Source organism: Sinocyclocheilus grahami, unplaced genomic scaffold (assembly GCF_001515645.1).
Source record: "Sinocyclocheilus grahami isolate Dianchi unplaced genomic scaffold, SAMN03320097.WGS_v1.1 scaffold980.1, whole genome shotgun sequence".
Taxonomy (NCBI): Eukaryota; Metazoa; Chordata; class Actinopteri; order Cypriniformes; family Cyprinidae; genus Sinocyclocheilus; species Sinocyclocheilus grahami.
Window position 1 is genome coordinate 442,058 of NW_015506159.1, and position 22,487 is coordinate 464,544.

The following is a 22,487-nucleotide window of genomic DNA, read 5'->3' on the forward strand; positions in this document are numbered from 1 at the left end:
AGACTGTAAAATTGGGGTAATATGATCATATTTTCTTGACCTGGTAAGGACTCTAGCCACTGCATTTTGGACTACCTGTAGCTTGTTTATTGAAGATGCAGGACAACCACCTAGCAGTGCATTACAATAGTCCAGTCTAGAGGTCATGAATGCATGAGCTAGCTTTTCTGCATCAGAAACAGGTAACATGTTTCGTAGCTTGGCAATGTTTCTAAGATGGAAGAATGCTGTTATTGTAACATGGGAAATATGATTGTCAAAAGACAAGTTGCTGTCTGATATAACACAATTTTTTGACTGTAGAGAAAGTAACAGTACATCCGTCTAGTTGCAAATTGTAATCCAAGAGATTCTGTGTACTGTTTTTTGGTCCAATAAGTAATATCTCTGTCTTATCCTAATTTAATAGGAGAAAATTATTGGTCATCCAGTCTTTTACATTTTTAACACACTCTGTTAGCTTAGACAATTTGGAAGTTTCATCTCGTCTTGTTGAGATATATAGTTGAGTATCATCAGCATAACAGTGGAAACTAATCATGTATTTTCTAATAATATTACCAAGGGTCAACATGTATATTTAAACTAGCAGAGGACCTAGGACAGATCCTTGTGGCACTCCATACTTTACTGGTGATAATTGAGAAATCATTTAATAAACAAAGTGGTAGCGATCAGACAGGTATGATCTAAACCATCTTAAAGCCTGCCCTTGAATACCTGTATAGTTTTGTAATCGATCTATGAGTATGTCATGATCTATAGTGTCGAACGCAGCACAGATCAAGTAAAACTAGCAATGAGATGCAGCCTTAGTCTGATGCAAGAAGCAAGTCATTTGTAATTTTAACAACTGCAGTTTCTGTGCTATGGTGGGGCCTGAAACCTGACTGAAATTCTTCATAGATATATTTTTTTTGCAGGAAGGAGCACAATTGAGCAGACACAACTTTTTCTGAAATTTTAGACATAAATGGAAGATTTGAAATGGGTCTGTAATTTGCCAGTTCACTAGGATCTAGTTGTGGTTTCTTAATAAGAGGCTTAATAACCGCCAGCTTGAATGGTTTTGGGATGTGACCTAAAGACAACGATGAGTTGATAATATTGAGAAGCGGTTCTTCTGCTACAGGTAACAACTCTTTCAGTAATTTAGTGGGTACAGGATCTAACAGGCATGTTGTTGGTTTAGATGCAGTGATAAGTTTGTTGACATGTTGCACCATTATCAAATTATCAGTTCAAGAGTTCAAGATATGACAGTGTGGTGAAAATGTTTCTATTTTACATCCTCTTCTAATTTAAGAAATTTTATTAAATTATTTGATTATTTGATGAAAATTTTTCTATTTTGCATTCATTTCTTATTTAATTAAATTATATCAACTAGTGAACAAGTTTTCATTTTAAATATTTTTTGTTACAAATTACATTATCATTATAATGATTTGAGTGGAAAGGTGATATTTCTTCACATGATCAATGTCACCAATTGGACCTAGAAATAGAGCATAATATTTCTTATTTACATTTCTAAATATTTAGTTTATTTCCAGATTCAAGTGGTATGTATAATTGTTTGAGTACAGAGTGGATTTCCTTAAATATAATATGAAAACACTTTCATTTATTCAACATGATTGAGTAGACTTTTTATTTTGTATTTATCTATTCCCTTTGTTTCTTCCTTTTAAAAAAAGTATGCTGTTTAATATCTTGAAAAGGAGTTTTTCCCTAGCCGCTCTTCACTGTGAACTATAACCTCACAATTGAGCAATTCTCACTGTCTGGATAGCCCAGCACAATGACACAAACCCAATTAACTTTGTGTAAACCCAATTTCACACTTGTGCTTCTAGTCACGTTGTCATGTTTGACATTTCCACCGGTACCCACTGGTGGGACACTTTGTTTGAGGCCGTGTAGATATCAAACTCAAATTCATCAATTCATACCTTCATTTAAAAGTTTTTAGATTGCCAAAGGATGGTTTTCTCCTCAACGGAAGTTCTAAACTTTACAAAAACTGTGGTCACCAACAATAAGCTTTTAACAGACAGAACAAAGGCTCATTTCATAGTAGATGATTAAAGCCAACCTTCTAAAGAGTTAAATTAATAGTTCACTAAATAGTTAACTAAATGAAAATCATTCATTATTTACAAATTTCATTCCAAACCGATAAGCTGGAATTCAGTCTTATTGCTCATTGACAAATTTAAATCTTTCCCTCCACAACTCTTACATCTCATTATTTTGGTGTCAATCGTTTGTAATTTTCAGTATTTAATGCCTTCAATTTCTTGTCTGTTGTGTGGGAAGCAGGTTCTAACATTATTTCCAGGTAAAGAATTGGCTGTTAAAAAAAATAAATAAATAAAATAAAAAAATCCACGATAGAATGACCATAAAATAAATAACATTTAATAGATTTTAAATAGAAAATGCTCGAGTAATTACCAAAGAAAAGAAACAAACTGTAGGACAGATCCTTGTGGCACTCCATACTTTACTGGTGATAATTGAGAAATCATTTAATAAACAAAGTGGTAGCGATCAGACAGGTATGATCTAAACCATCTTAAAGCCTGCCCTTGAATACCTGTATAGTTTTGTAATCGATCTATGATTATGTCATGATCTGACATGTTGCACCATTATCAAATTATCAGTTCAAGATATGAACTCATGACAGTGTGGTGAAAATGTTTCTATTTTACATCCTCTTCTAATTTAAGAAATTTTATTAAATTATTTGATCAGCTAATGAAAATTTTTCTATTTTGCATTCATTTCTTATTTAATTAAATTATATCAACTAGTGAACAAGTTTTCATTTTAAATATTTTTTGTTACAAATTACATTATCATTATAATGATTTGAGTGGAAAGGTGATATTTCTTCACATGATCAATGTCACCAATTGGACCTAGAAATAGAGCATAATATTTCTTATTTACATTTCTAAATATTTAGTTTATTTCCAGATTCAAGTGGTATGTATAATTGTTTGAGTACAGAGTGGATTTCCTTAAATATAATATGAAAACACTTTCATTTATTCAACATGATTGAGTAGACTTTTTATTTTGTATTTATCTATTCCCTTTGTTTCTTCCTTTTAAAAAAAGTATGCTGTTTAATATCTTGAAAAGGAGTTTTTCCCTAGCCGCTCTTCACTGTGAACTATAACCTCACAATTGAGCAATTCTCACTGTCTGGATAGCCCAGCACAATGACACAAACCCAATTAACTTTGTGTAAACCCAATTTCACACTTGTGCTTCTAGTCACGTTGTCATGTTTGACATTTCCACCGGTACCCACTGGTGGGACACTTTGTTTGAGGCCGTGTAGATATCAAACTCAAATTCATCAATTCATACCTTCATTTAAAAGTTTTTAGATTGCCAAAGGATGGTTTTCTCCTCAACGGAAGTTCTAAACTTTACAAAAACTGTGGTCACCAACAATAAGCTTTTAACAGACAGAACAAAGGCTCATTTCATAGTAGATGATTAAAGCCAACCTTCTAAAGAGTTAAATTAATAGTTCACTAAATAGTTAACTAAATGAAAATCATTCATTATTTACAAATTTCATTCCAAACCGATAAGCTGGAATTCAGTCTTATTGCTCATTGACAAATTTAAATCTTTCCCTCCACAACTCTTACATCTCATTATTTTGGTGTCAATCGTTTGTAATTTTCAGTATTTAATGCCTTCAATTTCTTGTCTGTTGTGTGGGAAGCAGGTTCTAACATTATTTCCAGGTAAAGAATTGGCTGTTAAAAAAAATAAATAAATAAAATAAAAAAATCCACGATAGAATGACCATAAAATAAATAACATTTAATAGATTTTAAATAGAAAATGCTCGAGTAATTACCAAAGAAAAGAAACAAACTGTTTTACACTTAATTGCACAGAAAATGTCAGAGGATTTCCAATTATGGCGGCTGTTACATTTAATTTATTAGCCTTTTTTTTGCCAGTGTCTAAGGAACACAATGACCTGTCCTGGCAAATTTGACATTTTTGTCAATAGCACACATAATAGATTTGTTTGGTCTAGAGCTTAAGCAAGGTAAACACATTAGCTTAATGGTGTGTTAACAGTGTTAAAAACCCCGTACAAAAATATATGCAAATGTTTAACAGAGCATTTCTATAACTGTTAATGTTCCCGATAGCCTTCCTGTGCATTATTTAACACCGTTGCTTGTAAGAGCGGCTTGCTTTGATGAGTTGGCAGTCCTAACACGATAGCCTACTATTCTTGTGGATTCTTAAACTAATCGCCTGTGGCAGCACTGAAGGTATTTAGCGTGCTCTTAACACCTTGTAGAGGTTGTGGAATCTGCCGCAAGTGGGAAACTCATCCCCTGTAGATTATCGGCTGGCTGGGTCAATAGAGCGCTTGCTGCTGAGCTGACACCATAGTTGTTAACATAAAAAATGAACTCTTCCTGAACATCATTCGTTTGTCACTGTCATTTTATGCTGCCTTCCAAAACATTTTCTGGAAATATACAGCCTTAGCTCAGTATTCAAAAATGTGTCAAAGGACTGCTCTGATACTCTCAAGGACAGCACAGAAAAAGTAATGCTAAATACAAATGATAAAAGGCAACTAGCAATATAAATATATTAGGATAGCAACATTAATTGGCTTGTCAACCTCTGAATGTTTGAATATGTTTCCCATCTTTTGTTGTTGATCTCAAAGAAATTCTAGATCTTTGATCTTTGCATTTCGTTTGGTTTGCGGATTTGTTTTGCCTTGGCTTTTTGTATTTTTCTTCTATTTATTGAATATACACACCCAATTATAAACATATGTTTTTGCTTTACTTAACTGGCACAGAATTTTTTCATACTTTTTGATTTAAAGAAATTCTAGTTGTAAAAATTTAAATTGTCAATTTAGGAAATATTTCTTCCGTATTGTTGGGCTTATGCAGTTCATGTTAATATTAATACATTTCCGTAAGCACATTTTTTGTTTACTTTTGCAAAATCCAAGTCCTAGAGCAACACCGTGTTATGCTACTTACAATGTCAAAAGGTGGTCAAATTGCCAGGCTGAAAACAACGTTTAAATTAAATAAATCATGCTCTCTTGTTTTCCACAGAAATTGAGAAAGGTGGATGTGGAGACCCAGGCGTCCCTGCATATGGAAAGCGAACTGGGGACCATTTTTTACACGGTGATGTGCTGACCTTTGAGTGTCAGGCTGCTTTTGAATTGGTTGGCGAGAGGACAATATCATGCCAGCAAAATAACCAGTGGTCTGGAAACAAACCCAGCTGCGTCTGTAAGAGTCATTTTCTGAAATGCTTGGTTATAATTAACATGTTGCCATTTAGAATGATTAATGTATCACCTCTGTAAAAGCATGACATCTAGATTAGGGGCAGATATGAAGCCGAATGGCATCCGTCCACGCTAGCAATTCCTAGGTTTGCTGTAGGAGAGGTCAATTGTCATATTTCTGTTTCTGGAAAGTGTTACTGTCTCCTCTTCTCTCAAGAAGGAATTCACTAAGAACTGTGTGTTTGTTTGACTACACATGTCTAGAGATATGCCCAGTCTACAAAAAATATATTATACAATATCTATCAATCTAAAATAATCCAAATTGACATTAAAATAATAATAAGAATAAAAATACAAAATATATAAATAAATAAATGCACACAGGCACAACTGTAGTGAATTCAACGCTCAATCCATCTGTCTGAGATAATCCTGTCATGCAATTGTAATTTTGTTTAGTATTGCGATAAGAGGAAGCAGTACCTTGTTAATGTATTAAATGGATGTTTTGTTGTTGTTGTTGTTGTTATTGTTTTTACTTTCCTGACAAAGCTCAGACTATGACATGTCATAATTTCTGCACCCTGCAAACAACTCATTATCGTGTTCTATGTGAATCCTCTTTTCTCTCATCTTTTTAGAGACAAAATAGTATTCCTGATAGCATATCTATTGTGAATGAAAATAAATATTGTAACCTTTGTAATGTAATTAAATATATATTTGTCTTCATCTCCACAGTCTCCTGCTTCTTCAATTTCACCACTCCATCAGGCATCATCCTCTCGCCAAACTACCCAGAGGAATACGGAAACAACATGAACTGTGTGTGGCTCATTATAGCAGAGCCGGGCAATCGGATCCATCTCATTTTCAGTGATTTTGAGTTGGAGCCCCAGTTTGACTATCTTATTGTGAAAGACGAAGGCATGCCGGAGCCCACCACTTTTGGAACGTTCTCTGGGAAGGATGTACCATCGCAGATCGCCAGTAATGGGCATATAATGCGCTTAGAGTTCCAGTCGGACCACTCAAACACGGGAAAGGGGTTTAACATCACCTACACAAGTAAATGTGATTTTAATATTATGTTGTGTTTTAGAGGTGAAATGTGCAATTTCTGCAACAATAGGGGCACAAATAATGTAGCTGGTTGGGATGCTCATATAGAGCAATGTTTGATAATGCCACAGAGTCGCTTTGTTTCACCTTTTCAGGGAAATCATCCTACGGATTGCTTATAAGGCAATATATCTGCATATTAAACTGGGATATAACAAAGTCCCTTACAAAGCAAGTCAGTTCACTCAGCAGCAATCTTGGGAATGTGGTCGGGCAGCTATTTTAAATCATGCAAGTATAGCTCCTATCTAACTGAATGGGGAAATACCAAAATGTCAAAAAGTATTTGACAAACTTGCATTTCAAGACCATATTTCAAAACAGCATGGTATCATAAACATTGCTTCTTATTCTCAAAAAAAAAAAGAAGAAGTATACTGTATTTTTTTAGGTTGTTCTAGCCCAGTGTACAAGTACAGTGTAGAGAAAAATCTGAGCCCAAGTTTCACATAAAGACCAGGTGGTGACTTTGCAGATTAGTGATTGACTCTTTTGTTTGAAAGGCAAGCTCTGCCATATTGGCTGTGTCCTCCTGGTTATACATTGCATAGCATAATTGTGTGATTGTTTTGTATTTATGTAGAAATTATAGAAATGCATCTTGCTAGAACAAGGGGTTATTTTATGTTTTTGCAGTATGCAGCTTGTCATAGGATTTAAGTCAGAGTAATATCTTTGAAGTTTAATAGATTCATTTGTAATATTGACTGAATGTTATGGTGCAATCCCAGCACCTTTCATTAGGCATATCTCTGTTGTGAAAAATGCTATTCTTCATACTTCCGGCACTTAAAGGGCATTTTGACCTTCAGTACAAGTTTAATAGGATTCCATATTTACAGCAACAAGCTTTGGTTTTCTTTCTTTTTTCTTTTTGCCACATGAATCAAAATATAGTCACGCATACCAAGAGTACTGAGTTTAATTAGTTTTTAGGTTTTTATTAAAATTACATTGACAAATATGATTTCAACTGAGATGAGCTTATCTTTGAACTTAAACAGAAATGTGTTTTAGTATTTAGGTCTTGGTGCACTGCAGACCTTGATAATCTCGATTCACAATGACACTGTTATGAAACCCAGTGAGCTGCCTACATAGGCAGCATATTAAGGCATAGACAGACTCTATCAAAAAGTAGGCAGCATGATTAAGATACTTCCTTTTGAACAAATTCTAAAGCCGCATGAATGCAACTTTGATACCAGTGTAGTGTTTATGTAGCTTAACTGGTACAGCGTGTTTTAGCAATGCCAAGGTAATGGTTTGATTCCTAGGAAACATATATACTGATGAAACACATGCTTTGGATTTTTTTTAATGGATTTGCTAGGTGCATATATGTACCGTTGCTCTTTATGAACAATATTAAAGATAGTTTGACTGTTAGAATGCCATTAGGGATACTTCAAGTCAGTGAGCTAAAAATGGCTGAAACTGAACATATTTATATTTTTAGTGAATAGATGAAACTGTGACCGAGATCTGTGTTGGCATGTCTATGTGGGAACAAAATGGGGTGGTAGATGGAGCCAGTAGTTGTAGGCAATGTCAGTGTCAGTGGATTGTGTGGTTTGATATCTCAACAGTGCTGCTTCAGTAATGGTGTGTCATTGTCTCAGAAATGAGTAGACGTGTTTCCCAAAGTGGCGCTGGAGCAACTATCAGGCATGGCCGTAAGAACAATGAGGCTGTCATTTGGGAATGGGGTAGAGCGGCGTACATGCCCTAAGCCCTGGCCGCGAGGTCTCCATGCATTAGCCATCACACTTCCACAGGGGCCTCACAGACAGATGTGTTCAGCAAATGAAAACACTAAAATAGCTTTGACAGGATTCTCTGCTTCTGCGAGTGCACATATTGAATAATTGAAGCTTCCACACTGACATCTGTGATGCATGTGCGACACATATGTGAGCTGTCTGCAGAGTTGTGTTAAGGGAAAACAGAGAGTTGACAAAAATCTTCAAGCCATCTTCAGTGTGTCTCAAACCACCGTGTGGCGGAAAAAAATAGAGGGTTTAGAAACGAAGGCTGTAATGCGACTGAATGCTCTCTGTTGACGTTTATCCACGCATCACCTCAACGTCTGTGTTTCTTTCACGTGATTCAGATTTATTTTTCATGGGAAATTGTAACTGTTAATGTTAAGTTAAGTAAGAGATAACAACTGACTAATGAATTATAAAAATTCATGCACACCCAATGGTGTTAATGCTGCTACGACACAAATTGTAGTGTGCATTCAATATTTTCATTGATTTGAAATAATTCTAAATAATTCAGTCAATCAGAATCAAGCATTCAACCATACCATAAAGCAAAGTAAATTAATGCCTTGTTATATTGTATGTACGTATGCTTTGCATTATGCAGTATTACATACATTACTGTAGCTTTTAACCCTAATGTCTGTGTACATGGTATGCTTGACCACACAGTGTACGAACAATTCAACTTATGTAATGCCTACTATAATAGAAAATCTTGACAAAATGCTTTTGCTTCTACATGAGAGCATAACTTCAACACAAGGTAACATTCAAAGATAATCCAGATGTTCCCGAAGTGACATTTTGATGGTGGGTGGATTAAAATTCTAAGAAGATGATAAAAAATATGCCTCTTGTAGAATAAATTAGAAATTGAGTTGCCTTTGTTTACATGGACTGCATTGTGTCCGTTTCCATGCTAAATTCAACTGTACTGGTGTACAGGACAATTATGGAAATGTATGTAAATCATACAACAGTGTATTGTAATTCACATTACCCATACATATTTGCCCCTACATATTTGGCGTCATTCAAATACATGCTATCACGTGAAGAGTACCGAGGCGGCTATATACAGTATGTGTAAGGTTTAGTGGTATCATGTATGTTAGCGTTGTATTCACACATGTGTGTTACAGATTCTCAAAATAAGGTCAAATTCTAGTGACGCTTTGGTGCCACACAGGTACTTTTCACTACTGCAACATTTGCCTTATGAGACTGGGCATTCTGGGCAAGATCAGTTGTGTTAGTTGTTTTTTAAAAGATAATTATAGTTGACTTAATTGAAGGTTAGGTACTCTTAATGAATGTTAAGTGCTGATATCTTCTCAGGCAAGAGCAGGCAGGACCTAGATTAAATATTATATGCTTCAGCACTGATTATACTTTTATCCCATGTCTGTAGCTTTTGGTCAAAATGAATGTCACGACCCTGGTATTCCCATCAACGGGCAGCGCTTTGGAGAGCACTTCTTACTGGGCAGCTCAGTGCTCTTCACGTGTGATGAGGGCTTCATCAAAACCCACGGATCCGAATCCATCACCTGTGTCATCCAGGATGGAAACGTGGTGTGGAATGCGGCCGTCCCCCGGTGTGAAGGTGAGAGAGCTCTTAGACTTTACTCCTCTGCACCTCTTCTGAAGGTGCTGCTGGGATTTGTGAGATGGGCTGCTGTTGACATTTTATTTTTCTGCACTCTCACTGTCCCAGCTCCATGTGGCGGACATCTAACGGCTCCCATAGGAGTCTTACTGTCCCCTGGCTGGCCCGGGTACTACAAAGACTCCCTCAACTGCGAATGGATGATTGAAGCCAGAAAGGATCATGCCATCAAGATATCTTTTGACAGGTATTGATTTGTTTTGAATTTTTTTTTCATTGCATATGAAACCCCTGGACACCTATCCCTGTCCCCTTTCTGGAAACTCTGGCAGCAGTCTCTTCAGTACAGTTTCAGTTTAATCTCCCTCATTAGAGTAATTCTGCTAAAGACCTGGGTCGTAAGCAGATGTTCCGCTCTTTCCGATTTCCTGTGCAGGTTTCAGACGGAGGTTAATTACGACACGCTGGAGGTTCGGGACGGGCCCTCCAACTCGTCGCCTCTGATCGGCGAGTACCACGGCACTCAGGCCCCCCACTTCCTCATCAGCACCGGCAATTACATGTACCTGCTCTTTACCACCGACAACAGCCGTTCCAGTGAAGGCTTCCAGATCCGCTACGAGAGTGAGTCAGCTTCTCATCTTTCCTCTGCACTGATTTAAATGCACAGATATTGGGTTTTCACGCTCCACGGTGGGCGGTTCTGCAATATTCCACACATTTTGGCTGGACACGCTCTCTGGTGCATGTAATGTAATTGGATTGGTTTCTCCAGGGTTACAATCAGATTATAGTCTTCTAGTTGTCTAAAAATTATTTTGAGAAACGTGTGTGCTAGCATCACATGACAGATATCAACATCCAGAGGCAACAGCTACATTTAAGAGACCTCTGTGAATAATTAAATTGATCTGAAAATAAAGTCTGTTTTCTTTTTGAATGTGTTTAGTGGTGGTGGGTTTATAAACTGCGCTGTAGAGTGCGATTAAAGTTTAATGTCCCGCTGACACAAGGCCTGTTTGTTTGTTAGTGCAGGCTCAACAGATCGACAAATCATTATTGTTAAAAGCATTGTTATTGTTTTAATGCTCTTGTAGTTATTGTCGACTTGCTAACAGGGATTACGCCAGAAAAAGTCAAAATCGGATTTGGCATCTGTTTTAGTGGACCCCCCACAGAGATATAGAGGTAAAACCCTGTGTGTAATGGAGAACAGATAAACCACCACTAGCATAAAAGCCTTTTGAATTCTTTATATGTCAATTTTATTGTTGAAAGTGGAGTATGCAGTTTATGTGCTACTAGTGTCACTTAGCGGAATAACAAAAATGAAGCATATTTTCAAACAGCCTTTGTAAAGCACCCCATTCGTGCGTCACGACTCCCTGAACTCAAACATTACAAACACAGCTCTTAAGGGTTTATAAACATGAAGACATGTCTCAACAGGTAAAAGTAGGCCACTTTCAATTAAAGTTCCAACATATTAGGAATGTGTTTCAATTGAAGTTTAGCTTACCTGTCAAGAAGAGTTCTTCGTCTTGATTAAACTAAACATTCCATCAAATATTCAATCTTGTAAAAACAGTACAGATCTTTTCCCTTGTTTTATCCCATTGTGTGTGTCTGTGTATTTTTGCAAGTATTTTAATTAATTAATTTATTTAGCTTTTAAGTCTAAAGAAAAAGACCCCCTTAAACTGGCATAGCAAAGGACATTTAAATTTAACAATTTAATATTCAAAGCAGTTAAAGGTAGCTGATTTTCAGCCAGCTTTGTATTGGTATTGTTAAAATGTCAGTAGTATATTTAAATAAGCAATGTTTACTCTTTCTCCATGTTACCTGCACCTAGATTTGCCGGTTTATTTGTGAAAACTACAGATCGCATTTCAGCATTTTTGTATCTTCACTAACGGATAGTTGGATTGATCTCAGTACACTATGGGTGCTGATATTTCCTTCCCTTTTTTTGGCAAAAGGGAACATCACAGCCTCTTTTCTCCATTTTTCTTTTGAAAAATCTGCATAGCCCATCTTGCCGTGAGTGACTCACCCCATTTATGTACATTCAGATTTTGTCCCCTATGTGATCAATGTATTAATTAATTAATTACAATGTAGTAATTCATTTATTTGTATTAAAATGGGCAAGGTACATAGTTCAATAAACTCAACTGTGTATGTAACATAATTGGAGTCAAACCAGAGATTTTAATTTTGGTATATTTGTAAAATGCTGCAATAATAAGTCAGTAAACCTTAATTAAAGAAGCTGACTAAAAGCTATTTTGTGCCACCGAAGAAACAACATTTACATGTTTTTACTCTTTACTACATCCCAGATGCCTCACCTCAAAATCATGCAAGGACCCCTATACAAAAGTCAAATGTGATATTCGTTGTATCAATGATAAAATTAATCATTTATAATATCTTCATAGAAAAAGTAAAACCAGAAGTAGTAGCATTTTGTAATCATCTTACTAGGCATTGATGTAAATAAACAGAAAGTAATCAATGTAATCAAATTATCTTAATTTAAAAACAGAACTAAATAGATAACTAATAAATAGACAAAGTTAACATTTTTGTTTAAAAAAATGCAGATTAAAAGAAAATGTGGCTAAACAAAGGATTAAGTGAATGCTAAATACATTCTTATGTAGACAATAGCAATTTAATTATTATTATTATTATTATTGTTATAATAATAATAATAATAATAATAATAATAATAATAATAATAATTATTATTATTATTATCATCATCACAAGCATTTATGTTTATTTTAGTTTAAAATGCTTTTGGTTGGTGGCCCATGTGATGTTTCAGCTATCAGTTATAAAAAGTTGCAAGCAGAAATATTGTCTAGGTCCAATAATATGCAAGAGAGGTGGATAGTCTACTCATTAGTCATCAGGGGGTGTGGTGGGGCAGAGTGGCCCCTTAATCATTTACTCCCTTTCCCTTTGAATTTGTTTGTTTTGAAATCTGATTTTGTTGTGCCCTGCTGCTCAAGTGCAGTTTTGATTGGAGTGTTAAATACACCAATCCTTGTTCCAAAACCTCATTATTAAGAAATTTAGCACTGCTTGTTAGAAATATAGCACATATCCATGTGCCTGCTTGTTTTGTATTATTGCAACTTTACAAATTGGTCTGTGTGTAAAATTAAATGTTATCACTTTTTACCCCAATGAACTTAACTGAAAAATGCAAATGGTATCTTTATAAAAACTAAATGGCTTGACAAATATTCTCCAGTTGCTCTTTTTCAGCAGTAATTTAACATATTTATTATAATGTAATGTGCTGCAGTAGAGACAGAAGAATGAGAAATATGGGCAAGAGGCAACATGAGATGATTCTCAAATAATATTCACAACTCCCAATAAATGACCTCTGACATTATGCCTGATATATATGAAACTCATTCGTGTCAAAGTGTTCCCATTTTTCAGACTTTTAGATGCCTATCAGAGGTTTATCAGTGGCCAAATAATAGACCCGAATGCATGTGAAACTGACAGGTGGAAATATTCCTCAAATGCCAGCCTCTGAGGGGAAACAATGTAGAAAAAAAGTGCTGTCATTTATTTTTTCCCAAATGATATTCAAAATATAGAAAAGGTAAGTAGAAATAAAAATGTATTGGTTCAAGGAAGGAGACCACTGGGCGACTGATATCTGCTGATTTATACTGTGTAAAGTGTTTCCGACTCATCCCCCTTTCAATTTAGACCTTGAAGGTGAAATAAAATATTTTTTGTTTTGTTCCTTCCTCACAGGCATTATGATGGATACAGATTCCTGTTTAGATCCAGGTATCCCGGTGAATGGGAAAAGGCACGGGAACAATTTTGCCATCGGCTCCAGAGTGACATTCAGCTGTGATCAAGGCTATACTCTGAGTGATGATGAACCCATTGTGTGTGAGAGGAACCATCAGTGGAACCATGCCCTGCCCAGCTGTGATGGTAGGCCATGTTGTGCTCTCTCAATTCTGGTCATGTACAAGAGAAACAGCTCCTCCCTACCACCCAGTGTAAAGACGCCTAAAAATTGGACCCAGGGGTTCAGTTTCCTTTGGGGAAGACTTTGGAGGCCCCTGAAAATCTGTGGCCTGAGGGCACTGGTCCGGGCCATAATCCAACCCTGCTAGGCCACATTACAGTTTTATCAGAGGGGAAAGAGTAAACCCTCTTAACACTCCTCTGAGATTTGAGTTCATACATTTTTGATTAGAGGAGAGGTGACTGGCATGCGCTGTTTCATAGATAACCTTAAATGGAGAGGAGAAAAGGACAGGGAAGTGGGAAAAAATAATGGAAGTCCTTAACCAGATACCTACAGGAGAGTGCTCTATAAAGCTGTTTATCTTATTTGTTTTCCGATTACAGGGATTGAAGTAAACAAAGTGTTTTCCCGTAAGAGCAATCAGGCTATTGCCTGTCTGTTCTAGAATTCCCAATGTTCTCTTATGCCTGCATCTTATCAGCTCTGTGCGTTTGCTCTAACAGACATTGATTCAGCATGATGGGCTCTCACCAGAGCCTGACCTTCATTACAGACAGGACAGATACTCCCCATTTGTTTGTGGGAATTGTAAATACATGTTCATAGAAGATTACACACTTCCTTCCTGTCAGGCTGATTATTATTATTAAATGGAGAGTTCAGACTTAAAATTCTGATTTGTCGAGCCATATTCTCAGCCATTTAAACATTCTGGTTAATGCACTACACTGATCGGCCACAGCATTAAAACCACTGACAGGCGAACTGAATGAATAGCATTGATTATATTGTTACAGTGGCACCTTTGAAGGGGTATTAGGCAAAAAGTGAAGAGTCAGTCGACTGGGTAAATGACTGGGTTAGAGCATCTCCAAAAAAATTTTTTGGGGGTGTTGCCTGTATGCAGTGGTTAGTGCCTGACAAAATTTCCAAGGAAGCACAACCAGGGAACCAGCTTCAGGGGCATGGGCCCACAAAGCTAGCGATGCACATGAGGAGCGAAGACTACTCCTTCTGGTTCGACCACATAGAAGAGCTATTGTAGCTCAAATTGCTAAAAAGAACTTGATGCTATCCATTACAGAAAGTGTCAGAGCACACAGTGCATTGCAGGTTGCTGCCACAGAATAGTCAGAGTGCCCACGAAGACCAGGTGGATGGCCAGGTACATGTGTGTTGTGGGACGGATGCACTACGGGAAGAAAGCAGGCCGGTGGAGGCAGTGTTAGGATCTGCTTAGAAACCTAGATCTTGCCATTTATGTTATTTTGACACGTACCACCTACAAATATTGTTGCAGACCATGTACACTCCTTCATGGCAGTGTGTTCCCTGATGGCAGTAACCTCTTTCAGCAGTATAAATGCACCCTGCCACACTGCAAGAAATGTACAGGAATGGTTTGAGGAACATGACAAATTGTTCAAGGTGTTGCCTTGTCCTCCAAATTCTCCAGATTTCAATCCAGTTGAGCATCTGTGGGATGTGATGGACCAACAAACCCATGGGCCTCATAATTTGTAGGAATTTGCTGCTAATGTATTGGGTGCCAGATACCACAGGTCTTATGGAGTTCATGCATCAGAACTGTTTTGGCAGCATGAAGGGGGACCTACAAGTTATTATGTAGCTGCATTGTTTGGCAGCCGTAAACAACCTACACTAGAGTCAAACAGCAATAACCCACTTCAGGCACTGCATTGGAGTGATTATACCATGGTTAATAGGGATTTGCCCAAAGGCCTTTTCGCACCAAACAAACCTAACTATTTACTACAAATTTCTGAACAAAAATTTGAACAGGAATGATGCATTCCTATGGCTAGTAGTGAACATCCTGAAAAGTGTGTGTGGGGAGTATGATTATTTAACTTAACATCATGAATATTTACTAGGTGATGTAATCTTTGACCAACTAAAGCTTATTTTCCAACCAAAAATCAGTGCCAACAATTACCTGTGTTAAAATGACTGTTACTCAAATCTATAAACTGTTGTATGGCTTGGTTAGTTTACATTATTAAAAGTTGTGCTAATTTTGGGATAGACTGACTTCAGATTTAATAAGCCAGAATTGTCATTTGATGAAGAGATTTAATGGGCCATTTAAGGACAAAATGCTGAGGCTCAAAAATGTGTGTCCTGTCATAACCTGCACCATATGATTTATTTTGATAAAAGCAGGACGATGAGCATGACTCAAGGACATATTCAGTATCCTGTTATGATGTCTGTCTACAGCTCTGGTACTTCGAGATAAAAAAAACAAGCACTTTTTTGACTCTGCACTGACAGACGTTCTCCAGTCAGAAAATTGTCTCAGTTCTTATAGTTCCTTTTGATCTTCTTACAAGTAGCAGTGCTGTATCTGATGTCAACCTCTTATTGGTTAGGCTATTATTAAACTCTGCTGCTTTGCATGTGAAAACATCTCTATTTCCATGTTTTGCATCTATCATCTTGTAGTTTCGCTACAAAGAGAGGAAGCTTTATTATGGTATTTATTTATGTAAAAATATTTTACATGTTCTGGATATTGTTTGTCAAGTGTGTGACCCAGAAATCTGCATCAACACAACCTGGGCTCATATTTGAACCATTGATGATTATATTGTTTGAGCAATGAACAGTTTGCAGCACACTGGCAACCACCCAAAACATCCTAAGCAACCATAAAATGCTGAAACCACTCAGAACTTAACTGGGGTGTGCTTCCCAAAAATAACTATTGCGCAAATTGCGTTGTTACCAATAGAGTTCAATTAAACTAACAACCATAGTTAGCTAACGATGCTTTTGGGAAACACACCCCTGCATAGCAACACCCTGGCACTACCCTCACATTATCTTCACAAAATCTAGTTAAGCTTCAACCAAAAGAATTATTGATGGAGGATGTATGTCAAGGCTAGATTTACTCTTTTTCGGGGAAAGTAGGCCATTCAAGTTCTTTCTGTTATTGCTTTTCCAGCTTTGTGTGGGGGCTATATCTATGGAAAAACCGGAACGGTTCTTTCCCCTGGTTTTCCAGATTTCTACCCAAACTCTCTGAACTGCACTTGGACGGTAGAAGTGTCTCATGGGAAAGGTAAGACAAAAGAACAGGTTACAGCCATGAGAGCTGCACGAACTATAGAAAGTGATAACAGTTTGAGGCACATTGATTTTACCCATGAGGTTCCTTTCTGTGCCCTTTGAAATTACCCTTGATAATGAATTAAAGATACTTCTCACATTTCTCTACATTTTATTACTCAGCACCATGTCGGGCAAATGCGATTCTGTTTCGATCAGTATTACGTTCCCTCTGAAGGCTTCTCAGTGGGTTGTGAGGTTGAAACTGAGATTTTGCTTGTGACTGACGGCCCTAATCTCATCTGAAACTCCCCAGGAGTGCAGCTTCTCTTCCACACGTTCCACCTGGAGGACTCCCATGATTACCTGCTCATTACCGAGGATGGCAGCTTCACCGAGCTGGTGGCCAGGCTCACAGGCTCCGTCCTGCCGCCCTCCATCAAAGCAGGCCTGTTTGGCAACTTCAGCGTCCAGCTACGCTTCGTCTCGGACTTCTCCATGTCATACGAGGGATTCAATATCACCTTCTCTGGTGAGGGCATCACTCATTCTGTTCATTATAGTGTGCTTGAAGGCACAGTTGTCATGGTGCTTACTCTAACCCCTGCTTGGCTAAGCAGTCTGGAGGTTTAAGAGTTATTATGACTCTGTACCACAGAGTACAGATTGGAGCCATGTGAGGATCCGGGAGTACCCGCATACAGCAGGAGGGTGGGCTTCCAGTTCGGGGTCGGCGACTCACTGGTCTTTTCCTGCTTTGCGGGCTACCGTCTGGAAGGCGAGAGTAAGATCACTTGCTTGGGTGGAGGCCGGAGAGTGTGGAGTGCAGCCCTGCCCAGATGTGTGGGTAGGTGGACATAATGTACTTTTCTCAAACATCAGTGTTTATTAAAAGGATAGTTCACCCCAAAAATGAAAATTCAGACATTATTTACTCTATTTAATATTTACCCTCATGTCATTCAACATTCATGAGATCTTAGAAAAATTGTTTATACATTTCGTCATAAAAGTTATCCATATGAAGCAAGCGATTTAATCCAAGTCATCTGAAAATATATGATCGCTTTGTATAATTGGTAACACGTTAACAAAGGGGCCAATTCTCACTATTAACTAATATAGTTGCTTATTAGCATGCCTATTAAGAACATATTGGCTGTTTATTAGTACTTATAAAGCACATATTCTACATTCCTAATCCTACCCAATACCTAAATTTAACAACACCTTACTAACTTTTAATAAGCAGCAAATTAGGAGTTCATTGATGCAAAAGACGTAGTTAATGGTTTCTTAATAGCGAGAAGTGTGACTGTATAATTTATATGGATTACTTCTACGATGTGTTTTGAAACTTGCAAATGCTGATTACATATACTTTTGTGGATGGACTAAATTATGACAGAATACTAAAATCCAAAGATGAAAGTCTTATGGGTTGACAATGATATGAAGGTAAGTAAATGATTATACTTTTTTTTTTTTCAAAAAGACTCACAAATTAGTCTTGAGCTTTTGTATTGCATTTAAACACTTCATTTAGTGAGATAAAAAAAGCTTTGTTATTCTGTTGTTCATGCAATGTTAAGGAACTGGAATTGTTGAGTGAAATCTAAACTTATTAAGATTTTTATTTCTAACTGAATTTTAAAATATAGAAAGTGTCTACTTAAAATACTTATGGCATAATAAATGTCTTGTTCACACTTTTTAGAGTTGTTGAATAGACATTTAAATTCTTAAATATATATGGAAATGCAGATTTCTACCATTACTACTACTATTGGGTTATCAATTCAGAGTGGATTAAATCAGTGATTTCTAAGAGTCTGTTGGCATTTTAATAAAGCTCAGGCTAATTTCCCCATAAAATGTCCCATATAAGGAAGGGAGAACCAAAGTGAAATTTTAGCCAATGCATATTATTAGTCTATTCTTTTCACCCTGAATTGAGTCCATTTTACAATGCCTCAAATGCATTATTAAATGCTCAGACTATTCTCCCATCTTATTAATGTTTTATTTATAATGGAACTTGACACAGTACATGTTCACATTGTAGGGTAAAAAACTTTCAGAGATGTACCTTGCCATGATAGATTAACTAAAATTGATCAGATTGCAGATTGCTATTTTTTTCTTTTGTGGTGGTTAAGTGGTTAAGGTCATGGATATTTGTAGACAGCATTAAAAGCGCTGACAAAATAATTGGTTGTAATTGTGCAGTCCTCCTGTTGGACGGGGTTTTAGTAGTGGTTAATCGCTGCGGTGTAATAAGAGCGTGTGAGTGTGTCTTTAATTGGTCTGGTGAGCACAACAAACATTAGCCTCAAGAGGTTTGGATTATATTAGCTACATAAAATTGATAAAGGGTTGATGGGGAGATTCTCATTGAATGAAATTATCTCTAGTTTTTGAAAGCCTCCAGACCAGAGTTTCCCAATCAATAAGGGTGCTAGATAACTAAAATGGTTGAGGGTGAGAGCTAGACACCTGAGATATGTAATACTTATTTTTTTATTTTTCTAAACCATTTAAAAAAAAGTAGTATCACTGATTGATTTATTGCATTAGCATTGCAATCATTGCATATATGTATGCACACTACATACAGTATGTATGCATGTACAGATAGATTAAATATTATTAAAATGCTAAATTAAATGTGTAAAATTCATTTTTATATCCCTGATCACTTTTAAAATGGTGGTCCCTTTATATTTTTGGTTTGTGTCAGACCAAACTAATTACTGACTAGTGTCCTCTGGCACTAAAAAAAATAAAAAAAAAAATACCTAAAACAACTTAATTTCTCTCTGAGTCTCTGAGGAACTGATACCTTTTAAAAAGTCTGGATACCAGGAGGCCATTGTTGGAGAGTTTTATCTTAAGTTGCTGAGCTCAAGGTCTTGAAGCAACATCTGCTTATCAGTGGCGTGCGGTGGTGTTTTAAAATGAGGAGGCAGTCCTGGTTAAATAAATATTACATAAAAAAAGAACAAATATAATTATATTTTGTATTTAATATTTTTAATACTAATTATACATTTCATAGTGTGTTTATGCATTTTTATATTTATTCCAAAATAATAACTAAAGGCAGTAACAATTTGAACAATAATGTTTCACTAGTTAACATTAGTCAACTAATTTAGGTAACATGAACTAAGATTAAACAATAGCCTACTTCTACAGCATTTATTAATCTTATTTAATATTAATTTCAACATTTACTAATGCATTATTAAAATGAAAAGTTGTGTTTGTTAACATTAGTTTATGCATCGCAACTAACAATGAACAACAGTATTTGTATTAACTAATGTAAACAAAGATTAATTAATACTGTAATAAATGTTAATTGTTTGTTCATGGTAGTTAACACATTAAGCGACACCTTATTGTAAAATGTTACCAATATTTTTTATTTGTGAACTGATGTTCATCTGTTCTTTTTAATAGTCAACTTATTTCGGGTCATCGCCATAAAAGATCTGTAAACGCGAAAGACACGAAGATATTATCTTTTTATTTAATCATGCTGAATGCTCACTAAAAACTGACGCAGTCATCACGTTTTCAGACCATTTCAACTTTTATTTTGACTTAAGAAAGTAGTGGTATCTAAGCAGGAGTTGTTAACTTACCTTATAATTACTCAATAACGCCATCATTTTCATAATTCAGGCCGTGAGCTCGCACAAAAACAAGAGGCAGTGTTGGAAATGTCCAAGTATCGTACCAGAAGCTCAAAATGATCGTATTTGGAAGAAAATTATCGTACACGAGTCAAACGTACAGAATACAGATATTTATCTAAACCAACAACTTTTTGACACGACCTGCAAATTACCACAATAGATAACTAGGCGTACCGTGTTTACATTGAACACAAGCAGTGCGACAAAATTATATCAGTGACTGTTTGCACTGGATGCGACATGACACATCCCCAACAGTAAACTGATGCCTCGTTCTATTTATGTCTATATATTTATATTAAAATGATTTTTAACACTCACTTTGTCGCGTCGAGTGTAGACAGACTTTAGCTGTTAACTCCACATCTGAGCCGCTGTCATCGGAAGCCTGTGTGTTGCCAGATGTTGAGGGGGTTCTTGCCATCATGGACCGCAACATAGTGCTCGTTGGCTTTAAAGCAGGGCACCCTCCTGCATTCTTAACACACTCTGAGGTGTGCACGAGCACTTTTAGAATGTCTGTAATGAGCCGATTTCGTGTATGAATATAGAAGCCCTATGACTACAACTACCATCATTTGAATTGTCATGAAATTATCGTACATTATGGGATTTTTTTCATTATTGATCGTACATCGTACAGAGGTCAAAATTATCGTACAAATACGATAATTTTTGTACGTCTGGCAACACTGACAAGAGGCTGGATATATTGCATAAACCAATCACATTCAATCATAACCGATCATATCCAATCATATCGCGATGGAGACATTGCCTCCTCTCACGTGACTTTCCCCCATTCATTCTCAATTACAACCCAGAAAAGGCATGCTAAGGGCTCTCTGTTGTAAATCTATGGACTGAAGGGAGCCAAGCCTCCACTGTAACTTTACCTGCGGGTGTCACTGTTGGACGGTGTTACTTTATAAAAATTTGTGTCTTTTATACTTTTAATGCCATATTTAGTCATATTTGTGATTTATGTTTGTAATATCGATTATTTTGTCATCCAATTTTTTGAGGAGACACTGCCTCCCTTGCCTCCTCGGAGGGAACGCCCCTGCTGCTTATATACTTAGAGAGTCGCTGGTGCAGAATATTAAACAGAAGGACATCTGATCCTAACACAGCAGTGAGCTTTCGTGACCAGCAACTTGGTAATGCATAAAGGCCTATATTAATTAGTATTCCTCTGAAGTTGTTCTCGCAGTGATTCATCAAAAAGACTCAAATTCCAGACGGTACAAAACCTTGGCCTAAAATTGGCCTGTCAGTAGGAAATGGAGTAGCAGCTGTCAGGGCACTACAGGATTCAAGGGAACCCAACTTATTTGTTACCAACCCCTAGTTTTTCACAGCCATGTGCAGCTTTGATAAGTTTGCGCTTTCTGCCCTCAGTAGCTATGTGAACATTTGGCTTCTCACCAATTTTTTTTTCTACCTAATCTTTCCCATCCATACCTCCTGGGTTTGCCTAGCTGAGTGTGGAGCCACTTCTGTGGGCAGTCAGGGTGTCCTGCTGTCCCCCAATTACCCAGCAAATTATGACAACAACCATGAGTGCATCTACCGCGTTGAGACTGACAGAGGCAAGGGGATTCAAATCACAGCCACCACCTTCCAGCTTCACGAGGGAGATTTCCTCAAGGTAGGAAACATTTTATATCACTGTACATTATTTTTAGGTGGATGTTTGGTTAAAAAAATATGTATACATACATACATATAATCTAATTGAGTATACATACTAAAATACAAAAAAATGTGTGTGTGTATATATATGCATATATATATATATATATATATATATATATATATATATATATATATATATATAGTATATATATATTTTTATATA

The 22,487-nt window shown here is 36.6% G+C and overlaps 1 protein-coding gene across 1 annotated transcript in view; it reads left to right on the plus strand.

The window, feature by feature from the left end:
• Positions 1 to 22,487, plus strand: part of LOC107565079 (CUB and sushi domain-containing protein 1-like) — a gene marked incomplete at its 3' end in the record, with an annotated part of 65,565 nt that overhangs the window by 9,594 nt on the left and 33,484 nt on the right. The window contains exons 4-13 of the mRNA XM_016250264.1: positions 5,139 to 5,321; positions 6,065 to 6,391; positions 9,629 to 9,823; positions 9,935 to 10,073; positions 10,263 to 10,450; positions 13,619 to 13,807; positions 16,819 to 16,935; positions 17,239 to 17,454; positions 17,581 to 17,769; positions 22,108 to 22,277. Coding sequence (XP_016105750.1) covers positions 5,139 to 5,321; positions 6,065 to 6,391; positions 9,629 to 9,823; positions 9,935 to 10,073; positions 10,263 to 10,450; positions 13,619 to 13,807; positions 16,819 to 16,935; positions 17,239 to 17,454; positions 17,581 to 17,769; positions 22,108 to 22,277 — 1,913 coding nt within the window. The remainder of the gene's footprint in view (positions 1 to 5,138; positions 5,322 to 6,064; positions 6,392 to 9,628; positions 9,824 to 9,934; positions 10,074 to 10,262; positions 10,451 to 13,618; positions 13,808 to 16,818; positions 16,936 to 17,238; positions 17,455 to 17,580; positions 17,770 to 22,107; positions 22,278 to 22,487) is intronic.